The 12662-nt window shown below is 46.1% G+C and overlaps 1 protein-coding gene across 3 annotated transcripts in view; it reads left to right on the top strand.

The window, feature by feature from the left end:
- The window catches only part of CD244 (CD244 molecule), a 36453-nt gene that overhangs the window by 21171 nt on the left and 2620 nt on the right, over positions 1-12662 (top strand). For 2 of the 3 annotated variants that reach the window (XM_042256628.2, XM_042256635.2), the window contains 7 exons: positions 2460-2798; positions 2873-3163; positions 4637-4744; positions 5204-5268; positions 7567-7620; positions 9299-9364; positions 11185-11241. In XM_042256628.2, coding sequence (XP_042112562.1) covers positions 2460-2798; positions 2873-3163; positions 4637-4744; positions 5204-5268; positions 7567-7620; positions 9299-9364; positions 11185-11241 — 980 coding nt within the window. The remainder of the gene's footprint in view (positions 1-2459; positions 2799-2872; positions 3164-4636; positions 4745-5203; positions 5269-7566; positions 7621-9298; positions 9365-11184; positions 11242-12662) is intronic. The other variant, XM_012184537.5, reaches the window with a different exon arrangement.

The raw sequence follows: 12662 nt of genomic DNA, 5'->3' as shown, positions 1-12662 counted from the left end.
GTTCTCTCCTCCAGATTCTCCCTGACCCTTTTCAGCCCACTCAAACAGGCATCCACCTGTCTCTGCATTCACTGGGCCATGCCACATAGCTTCCCTGACAAAAATGGCCACAGGAATTTCCACTTGTTTACACTGATCTCAGTGGGGTGCTTTAGCATAGGCAATGACAAGCAGCTCTAGGTCACACTTCTATGTTCATTAGTCCCCTTCTTTGTCCTTTGGGAGGGATGTACTGGGATACGCTTTGGAAGTATAGTTTTATTTTTCTCTCTTAATTTGTTTTCTATGGAACAATCCTGTGGATAATTTCTGGTAACTAAAAAATTGGCAAACCTTAATGAATAATGATCACAGTCCTAAAATGAACACTTTAAGTGCTAAAAGAAAGGATTATGAATCTAGTTCTAGTTCTATGGGAGGACAGATGAGGGAGCCATGAGTTCAGCTTGAGGAGTTAACCTTACTGGGTCTGGTCATATGAAACCATAATTGAAAAAGACACATGTACACATATTCGCTGCAGCACTGTTTACAATAACTAGGACATGGGAGCAACCTAGATGTCCATCAACAGATAAATGGGTAAAGAAGTTGTGGTGCATATATACAATGGAATATTCAGTTCAGTTCAGTTCAGTCGCTCAGTCGTGTCTGACTGTTTGCGGCCCCATGAATTGCAGCACGCCAGGCCTCCCTGTCTATCACCAACTCCCGGAGTTCACTCAGACTCGCATCCATCGAGTCAGTGATGTTATCCAGCCATCTCATCCTCTGTTGTCCCCTTTTCCTCCTGCCCCCAATACCTCCCAGCATCAGAGTCTTTTCCAATGAGTCAACTCTTCGCATGAGGTGGCCAAAGTACTGGAGTTTCAGCTTCAGCATCATTCCTTCCAAAGAAATGCCAGGGCTGATCTCCTTCAGAATGGACTGGTTGGATCTCCTCCCAGTCCAAGGGACTCTCAAGAGTCTTCTCCAACACTGCAGTTCAAAAGCATCAATTCTTCGGTGCTCTGCCTTCTTCACAGTCCAACTCTCACATCCATACATGACCACAGGAAAAACCATAGCCTTGACTAGACAGACCTTAGTTGGCGTAAGTAATATCTCTGCTTTTGAATATACTATCTAGGTTAGTCATGACTTTTCTTCCAAGGAGTAAGCGTCTTTTAATTTCATGGCTGCAGTCACCATCTGCAGTGATTTTGGAGCCCCAGAATATAAAGTCTGACACTGTTTCCACTGTTTCCCCATCTATTCCCCATGAAGTGATGGGACCAGATGCCATGATTTTTGTTTTCTGAATGTCGAACTTTAAGCCAACATTTTCACTCTTCTCTTTCACTTTCATCAAGAGGCTCTTTAGTTCCTCTTCACTTTCTGCCATAAGGGTGGTGTCATCTGCATATCTGAGGTTATTAATATTTCTCCTGGCAATCTTGACTCCAGCTTGTACTCAGCCATAAAAAAGAACATATCTGAGTCAATGTTAATGAACCTAGAGCCTATTTATACAGAGTTAAGTAGGTCAGAAAGAGAAAAACACATAATTACATATGTATATGAAATCTAGAAACATGAAACCGATGAACCTATTTGCAGAGTGTTAAGGGAGATGCAGACCTAGAGAACAGACTTATGGACACAGTGGGGGACGGAGCAGGAGATGAATTGAAAAAGAGTAACATTAAAACATGTACGTTACCATATGTAAAATAGATTATGGGAATTTGCTGTATGAGGCGAAGAGCTCAACCCCAGTGCTCTGTAACAACTTAGAGAGGTGAGATGGGGTGGGAGATGGGAGGGAGGTTCAAGAGGAAGTGGACATGTAAGTATACCTATGACTGATACATGTTAATACATGGCAGAAACCAACACAGTATTGTAAAGCAATTATCCTCCATTAAAACTAAAAATTAAAAAATAAAAAGAATTTCCAGTAGTCACTGCTGGCCACTGTTGCTTACCTCAGCACTACAGGGAAAGAGAGACTTCATATACGATATTTACAACATATTGGTTAAAGATTTGTCCTCTAAAGCCAGACTGACTGGATTTTAGATTCATCTTTCTCTGTGTAACTTGGTCCAATTACTTTTAAGTTCTTTCTAACTCAGTTTCCTCATCTCTAAAATGGGGCTAAGACCATTTTTGAGTCATTGTAAAGTGAAAAAGTAAAAAATATGTTAAGTGTTTAAAATCTTCCTGTCCCATAATAGGCACTCAGGAGATTTTCATTGTTGTTACTGGTTTGTGGGCTCTTCAGATGAGGGCACAGAGCATGGGGTAGGGGAGGCAGATAAGGGAGATAGACTTTCAGGTTTTCTTAGACTCCAGGCTCTTCATATGCATTTCCATCCTCTTGGTTTAAGGGAGCTCACATTCAACAACCCACATTGCTCAGGCTTGATACCCTTCCTTCCAGCTCCAGCATGGGTTCTCTTTCCTGTAATTCCTAGGTTCTGCTGATGATGTGTTTGGAATCTCAGGAGAGCCTGTGCAGTTACGCGCCCCCAGCTTACAAACAAATATATACTCTGTTAAATGGAAGATGCCCTCATATTCAAATTCAAGTAATAATTTTATGCCGTCTTGGAAGAATGGTTCTGGCTGGACTGAAGAAAGGGGAACTTTGAATCAGACTTTAAATCATTTCAACCAAAGATTCAGTGTTACAAGCAAGGACTTCACTCTTCTCATCAAGGCAGCTCAGCCACAGGACAGTGGCCTCTACATCCTGGAGGTCACCGATCACTCTGGGAAATTCTGGGAACACAAGTTCCAGGTTTCTATATTTGGTGAGTCCTCAGGACAGTTCATCTTGCCCCTGTAACTCTTGCAGGGCTTGTATTTCCAGCATCTTTCTGATCAGAATCTCTGCTTCTAGATCGTGTTGAGAAGCCCCACCTGGTGGAGAAGTGGAAGGTCCTGGATGGGGGCGTTTGTCAAGTGACTCTGTCCTGCTTAGTCACCAGAGGTGGTGATGTGAGCTATGCTTGGTATAAAGGGAGTAATCTGATCCAGATACCTGGGAACATCACAGAACTGGTGGAGAACGTTGATGTCAATGGTTTGCACTTATATACCTGCAATGTCAGCAATCTAGTCAGTTGGGCAAACCATAGCCTCCAGCTAACGCAGGGCTGTCAGAGAGACCACCAAGGTAAGTGGAGCACTTTGGGATATAAGAGGGGCTGAAGGTGTGGAGCCCCACAGCCAGGCTCATTGCAAAGGAGACTTGATAAGAGATCCCCTGACTGACTCCCACAGAGCTTTGCAGCCCTTCCCCAGGTAAGCCTTGTCCTCTAGGCATACAGTCCCTGTAAAACCAGGGCTGTCTTGGTCAGGGAAGAATTTTATCCCCATAAAGAACTTCCTTTCGGGAGATGTGAGTTTCTCCTTCGTATAGGGAATGCTTAGTTGTTTGATGAGTCACTGCCCTGACGTGGGTGCTGATCATTACATTCTTTTTCTGAGAGACTGATGGAGACCTCCTTCCTCCTCCTGAGTGATAACTCCCCCAGGCCATATAGTTTCCCAAGAGGTAACTATGCTGTACACTGTGCTCTGGGTCACGTGGTCATCAGGATCATCTTGGGGGTACTTAGTAGAGTTCTTGTTTCTTTTCTCTTTTTGCTTATGCTCATTCTAAGAGCTATCCTGAGTTAAGTTTTATTTTTCCTTTTTTTTCTGAGTTAAGTTTATACCATTTTTCATTATATAAACAAAAACGTAATGTGCCATCAGCATAGGTATCAGCATAGGGGATACAGGAAAAAACCTGCTGTCCCCGTTCTCAAGGAACTTCTAACCAAACACAGCAGCAAACTAAACACTCATGAGCAAAAAAGAAACAAGCTGAAGGAATATGGAGTGACAAGGACCCTGGAGTTTTGTTCATGCCAGCTGTGGCTTCATCATTCACCAGCTCTCAGATCCCAAGCTGATTCATTACCTCTCTGAACCTCAGCTTTTCTTTTGACTAAACTAGAGATGATAGTAATAAGTATCTCACAGGAGTGCTGTTAAGATTAAGATTATGTTTGTAAAGAGCCTAGTCAGCTGGCACCTGGAACATTAATTCATTTCCCTTCTCCCCATGTTGGTTGGGTATGTATCAGGCTTCATTTGTGACACAAATGTTAACGTTTGAATGAAGAAGAGCAGTGAAGGCAGGAATAACAGAAGGTGAAGTGGAAGACTTGCCTGGCACATAGTAGGTGTCCAACAAATGTTTGTTGAGTTAAAAACAAAAGAATGGATGTAACATTTGCTGTGCCAGATGTTTTACATATATTAAAGTCATAATTAACCCCCATGTGTAGTTAACACTATCTCTTTTCTCTAAGTGAGAAAACAGGCTCAGAGAGGTTAAGGACATTACCCAGGAGCACGGAGTCTATAGAATTAGAATGGAGCTAGGTCTGTGAGATACTAATACTCATGATTTAGCATCACTCAAGGGAGGTCGCCCAAATGAGCAGGGAGGTGACTTTGATGGTGAATTCACAGGGAGGGAGGAGACCAGCCACCTGAGAGGGGAGTGTGGTTCTGAAACAGATTCCACAGCAGACAGATGGGAAGGGAGAAGAGAGAGGGCTTAGCGCTCAAGGCTTGTGTCTTCCATCTCCCTCAGGTTTCACCTTTCTGTTCATTTTGGTGAGCATCGTGATTCTCCTCGTGGCACTGTTCCTGGGCACCCTCACCTGCTTCTGTGTGTGGAGGAGGAAGAGGAAACAGTCACGTAAGTGCAGAATCCCTAGATGTGTCGCCTGATTTGACATCCCCGGTGGCATGTGCCTGGGCCCCCAGTAAATTGAGCAGTGTGTGTGTGTGTGTGTGTGTGTGTGTGTGTGTGTGTGTGTGTGTGTGTGTGTATGGTTGGTGGAGGCGTGGCAGTGGCCGCTGGGCCCTCTTTCTGTTCTTCCCCTCTGGGGTAGATGCTGGATGCCTACAGCCCATTCCCCAACTTGCAAATGTGCCTACAGTCTGCCTGGCCTGATAGAATGGGTATGTCAGGCGAGGTTGCTGCCACTGTGCTCTTCAGGTATCCTGGGAAAAACAGTAACTTGCCTCCTTTCTAGAACTTTCCTCAGGGTCTAAGTCATATGGGATGGAGATGGGGCTGCTGGAAGTGGAAGCCTGGGTGGAACATCTTCTGGAGATCTCTGCAGCTCTTTTCTTTGCTTCCCTCCTCTAACAGGGACAATCCCAGAAGTTCTGACAGTCTATGAAGATGTCAACACCATGCGAACCAGGAGGAATCAAGTACGACATGCTAGGGGCTGGGATTTCTCTCAGCTAATCTGAAAGATATTTTTTGGAGGACGGCCATTCTGGGCAGGGGGAGAGTGAGGACCAGACAATTGTCCTCAGTTCTCTCCATGCATCTTCTCTCTCTGTTAGCCTCTTAGCTCTGGCCATGGAGGAGAAGAGGAAAATCAGGGGGCAGAGAAGACAAAAGAAGCAGAAGGGGATCTTGGTGCAGAATTTTACCCCCTGGGAAGGGATGGTGCCCTGGTATCCTCATTTCTGCCTGGTCTCACCAGCCAAGATAAGCTCCAGGAAGAGTCCAGCCTGCTTGCTTTTTGTGTCTGACCACAAATTCTTCAGTTCAGTTCAGTTCAGTCACTCAGTTGTGTCTGACTCTTTGAGACCCCATGAATTGCAGCATGCCAGGCCTCCCTGTCCATCACCAACTCCCAGAGTTCACTCAAACTCACGATAGGTCCTTGCAAATCCGAGTTTATTTTTGTAGGTCCCTTAATCATTGCCCAGGCTGGGAAGGATGCCAGCCTGACTAGACAAAGCACAGCAGTTTCATAGCTGGCTCCGTGACCTATGCTCATGGTATTTTTGGAAGAAGATGCCAGAGTCTGGCTGAGGTGCTAAAAAGCAACCAGGTTGGAGCAAAGGTTAGTTCCCCTGGGAACCTCTCTGGCCAGTCAGTATCTGCAGGCTGTGGCCAACTCCGCCTGTTGTCCAGGGCTGTCAAGGAGGAAACTGCAGGGGCTGCACTGCCCCTGAGCAGGGCAGGTTGTGGGGACAGGCCCTGGGGAAAGGCAGTACCCAGCTGAAATGCCAGGAGGGAAGGGTGATGGGTATAGGCAGGAAGGGCCCTCTTCCCACTCCCATTACTGATGCTTCACTTCAGGAGGAAGTCACTGCAGTGGGGCTCCTCTTGGTGACCAGTGTGAGGCCCTGTGAGGCCTCACAGAACAGAGAAGCAGCTTCCTAAAGGTCTAGGCTTTGGAATGAGGGAACTTGAAATTAGAGCAGCTCCCCTGGCCTCTTTCCTTGGAATAATGGGGCATGAAAAACTGCAGGAGACTTTATCTCTCCCATCACTACTGGATGCTGGTACAGTTCCTGGGAGCAAGTGCATCTTCCAACAGTCACTGATGCCCAAATACTCGGTAAAAATAGCCTTTCCTCCCCAGCAGAATAAAGATGACTTTAAATTAGGTAAAAGGAGAACACAGGGGAAAGTAACTATTTAGAGTGAAAGAGACCTGTTGGGGATTGAAGTCTTACTCTGCTTCTGACTCAGGTCTTTCTCCTTCTGTGGCCCCATCTCTCCACAGCCTGTCCCTAGAGTCCCCAGGGTTCTGCTTGAAGGCTTATATCTCAAGCTTCAGGTGGTCCTGGCTTTGACCTTTCTGGAGATACTTCAGTCAGGTCTGGGCAGAAGAGAAAAGCATAAACTTCTGTTTCTTGCCAGATGCCTTGAGTCTAGCCTCCGAGGATGGCTGTTTCCTGCTTCTCTTAGTGCTGTCCTGCTTCCGGGGAGCTCAGCTTGTTCCTTGTCTAGTCGACTGTAACGGGCTCCATGGGCTCTCCCCGGGCCAGACCTGGCAGTGTGTACTCAGGGACCATGAAATGCCACAAGCCCCAGTCTCCTGTGGGGCAGGGCTGAAGAGGGGAGCAGGGAGGCAGTGTGCTCCCTGCCCTGGGTCTTGGCCAGGGCTCCACTCAGCACCACAGCTGCATGGGGCTGGATTGAGGCCAAGGGCAAGCTGGCCACCAAAGCTGGGTCTAGAGAGGGGGATTTGGAACAATTAGGGTCCCCAAATTTGTGTCCTTTGGAGTGGGTTGCCATTTTCTTCTATTGGGGATCTTCCTGACCCAGGGATCGAACCCGGGTCTCCTGCATTGAAGGCAGATTATTTATCATCTGAGCCACCAGGGAAGCCCCTTCTTAATAGGTAAGGCTCAGATTAGAGCCCCACCCAAAGCTCAGCCCATTGTCAATAATTACACTGCAAATTTAATCAGAATGTCAGCAAAGGCAAGTTTCTAAGTTACCAAAGTAAAGCAAGTTACAGGAGACTCCCTTGGGCAGGGTCATTTGGTGCAATTCTTTCACACCTGGGTGGTTTCTCACTCCTGACACTAACTGCTGCATGGTGAGTATCTGTCCCCATCCTGAGATGTGCAAGGACCACTTCCTTCCCATGCTCCCCGGAGCCCCATTTCTTATCCTGTTTCTCCCCAGTCAATTCAAGTCCAGACAGACACAGCTGTCTGCTCACGTCACCATATGTCTCTTTACTATCTTTTGTGCAGGAGCAGAAACCCCCTGGAGAAGGGAATACCATCTACTCCATGATCCAGTCCCAGGTATCACTCTGGTTTTTAGAATCCATTTCATGCCATTAGGGTTTCCTAATGCCACCCTAGAAACTCACACCCTTGGTGCTCCTGGAGTCTGGAAGACAGCTTGGCCTCAGTTGTGTTACATTGTTTGTATAGATGAGTGCGGTTCTGGAATGTCTTGACAGCTGAACAGGACTGGAAAGTCGGACACAGACATTCTTTTCTCTTCCATGCTTGGTAGCAAGGGTGGTCCAGTGGGAGGAGGAAACTTCTCAGGGGGCTCAACTTCTGTTTTCTCTTCCTGATGCTCCCCGTACTTGGGGACTTGGTACTTTTCATTCTTGCCCTTAACTATACCTGTTTTTAGGAGAGAATGCATCTGTGTTGTTCTTTTATCTAATTACGACTTAATAATAACAGTTACTAAGCACGTAACATGCCATTTTCTTACTGAATCTCACAAAACAACCTCATGAAATAGGTCTAATAGAAACCTCATTTCGTAGATGAGGAAACAGACTCAAAGTCTAACTAAATGTGCTGAAGGCCACATAGCTCTGCTGTGACAAAGCTGAGCCAAATGACTTTCGAGCCTTCTCTCTACCTCTACCTACTTCATCTTTAACATTTTGGGATTGTAGGACTTCGTTGATAGACTAGAGAGGCAACCTCTAAAATTCACTGCTAAAGTGACTATTGATAACCCGGATTGGGGCATCTTTTTCAAAAGAAATGCTGCCTCCTGGTGGCCAGTGATGAAAATTTCTGATAAAAATGACTTTTTTTTTTTTTTTTTTTTTTTACACTAAGACTTCAAGCAGCAAACTCTTTAGCTTCGTGGCTAGGCTGCAGGGCAAAGAAAACTCTTAGGGAATGGTGATAAGCTTCCGAGGAAGATCAAGAAAAGAAGGAAGAGAAGAAAGGGAAGGGGAAGAGGACAAGGAGAGGCAATCCAAGGAGAGAAAGAGAGAAATGGAAAAGAAAGAGGAAAGGAGGGAGGGAGGCACCCGACCACTCAGAGCCATTCTGGAATTCCCAAGCTGGTTGTTGCTTTCTCTTGTTCCTCTTAAGATGATGTGATTTGCTGGGTCAGAGTGTGTCAAAGAGAGATGTAAGGACAACTTCTGGCTTCAGCCACTCTGAATTATAACAAGAGGAATTTAAATAAATGCAAGAGAAGAGCTCCTCTCAGACTGAGATGCTGGTGAGAATGAGCTTTCTCCTCTGAGCAAAAAGAGGGTGGTTACCTGCCTTTGAGAACACCTGGGTCAGGTCCAGAGAGGGAAGGCGTGATGTCAAAGGGAGCTACTGAGGTGTGGAAGAGAGAAGCTTGGAGAGTCTGAGGTTTAAATTCTGCTTCTACTGCGAGCACACTGTCTGATTGGGTTATTTACCCTTTTGGAGTATCATCTGTAGAATGGGGTGACTTTTGAGCATTCTTATTCTGTAGGCTTGTTATAAGGGTTAGGGGAGGATGCACATACAGAGTAAGCACTCAGCAACTAGCAGCTGTCTTTAATGGCAAAGCAGGACTAGCATTCAGGTTGTCTGACCTCCCAGATAGTCTGGGGTTCTTTTCACTAACATCTCGAGCTTCCATCTGGGGAAGATTGAGGGCGAGGAATGGAGGAGATAGATGCCTGCCTCCCTAGGATTGTGCTGGCTGTTGCTTCTGAAATGGCTTTGTTTCTGTTCTCTTTAGGCTTCTGCTTCCACGTCACAAGATAATGCAAATACACTGTATTCATTGGTACAGACTCCCCGCAAGGTAAGTCTTCTCCATGGGCTGCGTGCATATGCAGGTGTGTGTTTGCAGACGGTGTGTTGTGTGTCTGCGTGGGCGTACTTCTAAGTGAGTTGTCTTCCACTGTGTGTATCTGAGCAGCTTGTGTGAAATGGCTGTTTAAATGTTAATGGATCAACTAGAAATGCCTTTCTGGTTCTGTTTGGAGAAAAAGAACAGCTCTGAGATTAGGAGGAGAGTTGGATTCTCTGTGAGTTTCTGTGAGAGGCAGCAGATCATCAAAGACAGAGAGGAGGTGCTTTGTTCAGAAGGACCAAGGAGTCCTCATTAGGCCAGCTGAGGCTATGCTGAGAGATCCTGGAGAGGTTTTCAAGGCAGGGGCATATAATCTACAGCTGGAGGAGTAGACTGGGCCAAGAGAGACACAGTGTTGACTTTCGGATGAAGGTTCTGGCCAGTCACCTGCTGCTGGTGGTCTCTAGACTGAGGTAACCCATCACAGTCCCCTGGAAACCCACTCCAAGCTGAGCTCATGGCTGTTACTGTGCCTGGGACCATAAAGTAGGGCATCTTAATGCCCCTGGTCATATTTCTACCTTGGAAGAAAGGGTGTGGGAAGAATGTTAAGTCCAAGGCTGGAGTCAGAATATGAAGCCAAAACCTTGCCACTGTAGTGTGGAAGTCGGGAATCTGCCAAACTGTGGGAGTGTTGCACTCATATGGGCCAAGGCTCCTGTGTTTGTGTCAAATGGAGGAGAGGGTTTTGGAAGTTCTTTAGAATTTTCATTCACTCCTGTTCTAATAAGTCTTTAAGTCAACTTGGATTCTACCATGCATGTGTACTAAGTTGTTTCAGGCCTGTCTGACTCTGTGACCCTATGGACTACAGGGTCCTCCGACCATGGGATTCTCCAGGCAAGAATACTGGAGTGGGTTGCCATGCCCTCCTTCAAGGGATCTTCTTGACCCAGGGATTGAACCTGCATCTCTAATGTCTCCTGTACTGGCAGGTTCTCTACCACCAGTGGCACCTGGGAAGCCCAGATTTCATGAGAGATATTTATATTTAAATTATGTTGTTGTTTTCTTGTTAAATCATGCCTGACTCTTTTGTGACCCCAAGAACTGTAGCCCACCAGGCTCATCTGTCCATGGGACTTATCAGGCAAAAATACTGGAGTGGGTTGCCATTTCCTTCTCCAGGGGATCTTCCCAATCCAGGGATCAAATCCTCATCTCCTGCATTGGCAAGTGGGTTCTTCACTGCTGGGCCATGAGGGAAGCCCATATTTAAATTACACACTGTAGTTTATGAACATGCAGTCACAGACATCGTGATCATATGCTTTGGTATCAGGTTTTGAAAGTTCCGTATACTGCTGAGAAAGCTTCTGAGTTCCCATGTCTCCAGTGTTTCTCTGTGTTCAGAGTATGCGCTCAGACTGGTACTTAAGTGTGTGGCAGAATTGTTTACATGAACCATGTGTATGTATGTTATGTGTTGAAAAGATACACAGTTTGAGGCAGTATTTGAATTAGATTTGTCTGAAGGGTGTGTGTCTGTGTGGGTGCTGGGAATATGTGTATGTGTGGATTTCAGGGGTATGTGAGTGTGGTTGACTTTGGTTCAGAAATATCATATCATAGGCAAGTGTGTCTTGTGCCTTCTTGGAAACCATGAGCACCATTGTTTACTCCTGGGGTAGAAAATTCTAGACAATTCTGGGTGAGAAAACTTCAGGGACTTTCTAGGTTCTGAGTCTCCTTTGGGACCTCTCACATCAGTTAAAAGTAAGATATTTCTTAACTTGAAGTTAAGCACTCTTTCCCCTCTGAAATTTCAGACTGGATCCAAGAAGACGAAACGAAGCCCGTCCTTCAGTAAAACTATCTATGAAGAGGTAAGATTCTGGAATTCTTTCTGAATGGGTTTAGTGCTCACAGCAGAGCCCTGAAATCACATGAGAGAAAAGTCATCCATAGTATCTCAGAGTTGGAGGGATTTCAGGGATCTTCTCAGAGAAGGCAATGGCATCCCACTCCAGTACTCTTGCTGGAAAATCCCATGGACGGAGGAGCCTGGAAGGCTGCAGTCCATGGGGTCGCTGTGGGTCGGACATGACTGAGCGACTTCACTTTCACTTTTCACTTTCATGCACTGGAGAAGGAAATGGCAACCCACTCCAGTGTTCTTGCCTGGAGAATCCCAGGGACGGGGGAGCCTGGTGGGCTGCGGTCTATGAGGTCACACAGAGTCGGACATGACTGAAGTGACTTAGCAGCAGCAGCAGCAGCAGCAGCATTAGGGATCTTCTAATGTGAATCTTCATGTTAGAAATGAGGAGGTGGAGGTTCAGGAAGAGCTATGGTCTAACCTAAGATCTTATCATATTTTGTGGATTTGACTCCTTTTGGGGAGGTCTTTCCCCACTATTTGTTTATTTATTTGGCTGCTCCAGGTCTTATTTGTGGCATGTGGGATCTTCAATCTTCGCTGCTGCATGTGATATCTTTATTTGCAGCATATGAACTCTTAGTTGTGGCATGTGGGATCTAGTTCCCTGACCAAGATTCGAACTCCAGCCTGCTGCATTGGGAATGTGGAGTCTTAGCCACTGGACCACCAGGGAAGTCCCCAAGACTGAGTTTTAAACTAGGGATGTCCCCAGACTGGTTTCCTGGCTGTGGGCCACACATTGGACCTCTCTCTCCTCCATGGATATGTGTGTGTTGGGAAGTGGGGAGCAGAGAAGGGAGGATAAATGAATCTTAATGATTTCCCCAAGTTAGCAAGTAATAGGGCATCACTCCAGGACACATATAATTGTCAGCTGCTGCTGGGATGGACACTGCACAATGGTGACCATTGAGCCTGGTGGCTGGATTGATTCTCATCAAGCCTTTTAGGGAATGGAAAGTAGGCACTGTATCAGTGGTAGCCTGCCAGCGGCTTCATGTACACTATCTCATCTAATCTTCACAGAAAGCTATGAGGTAGTATAATTACACTTCCTATTTATACCCAGAGAATTTAAGGCATGAAAAGCACCCCACTCATCAGCCTCATGTAACACCTGAGCTTTTACCTGTGGCCTGATAAAGATGTTGCCACGGGTCACAAGGGAGAGTGTGGATGGGTGCCTGCTGGAATTTCTGGCACTTGAGCTGCGGCCCCACATTAAAGCCAGCTGGACAGTCAAGGTTTGTAGAGGACACTGTGTGGGCCAAGGCAAAGTGGGTCATGAAGAAGCATGGTGTCGTTAAAAAGCGCTAGGAATGGAGCCAGAAGAATTGGATTCAAGCCTCTTACTTCTTACTGGTT

The sequence above is a fragment of the Ovis aries genome, chromosome 1 (genome assembly GCF_016772045.2).
Source record: "Ovis aries strain OAR_USU_Benz2616 breed Rambouillet chromosome 1, ARS-UI_Ramb_v3.0, whole genome shotgun sequence".
Classification (NCBI taxonomy): domain Eukaryota; kingdom Metazoa; phylum Chordata; class Mammalia; order Artiodactyla; family Bovidae; genus Ovis; species Ovis aries.
This window is presented reverse-complemented; position numbering and strand designations above follow the sequence as displayed.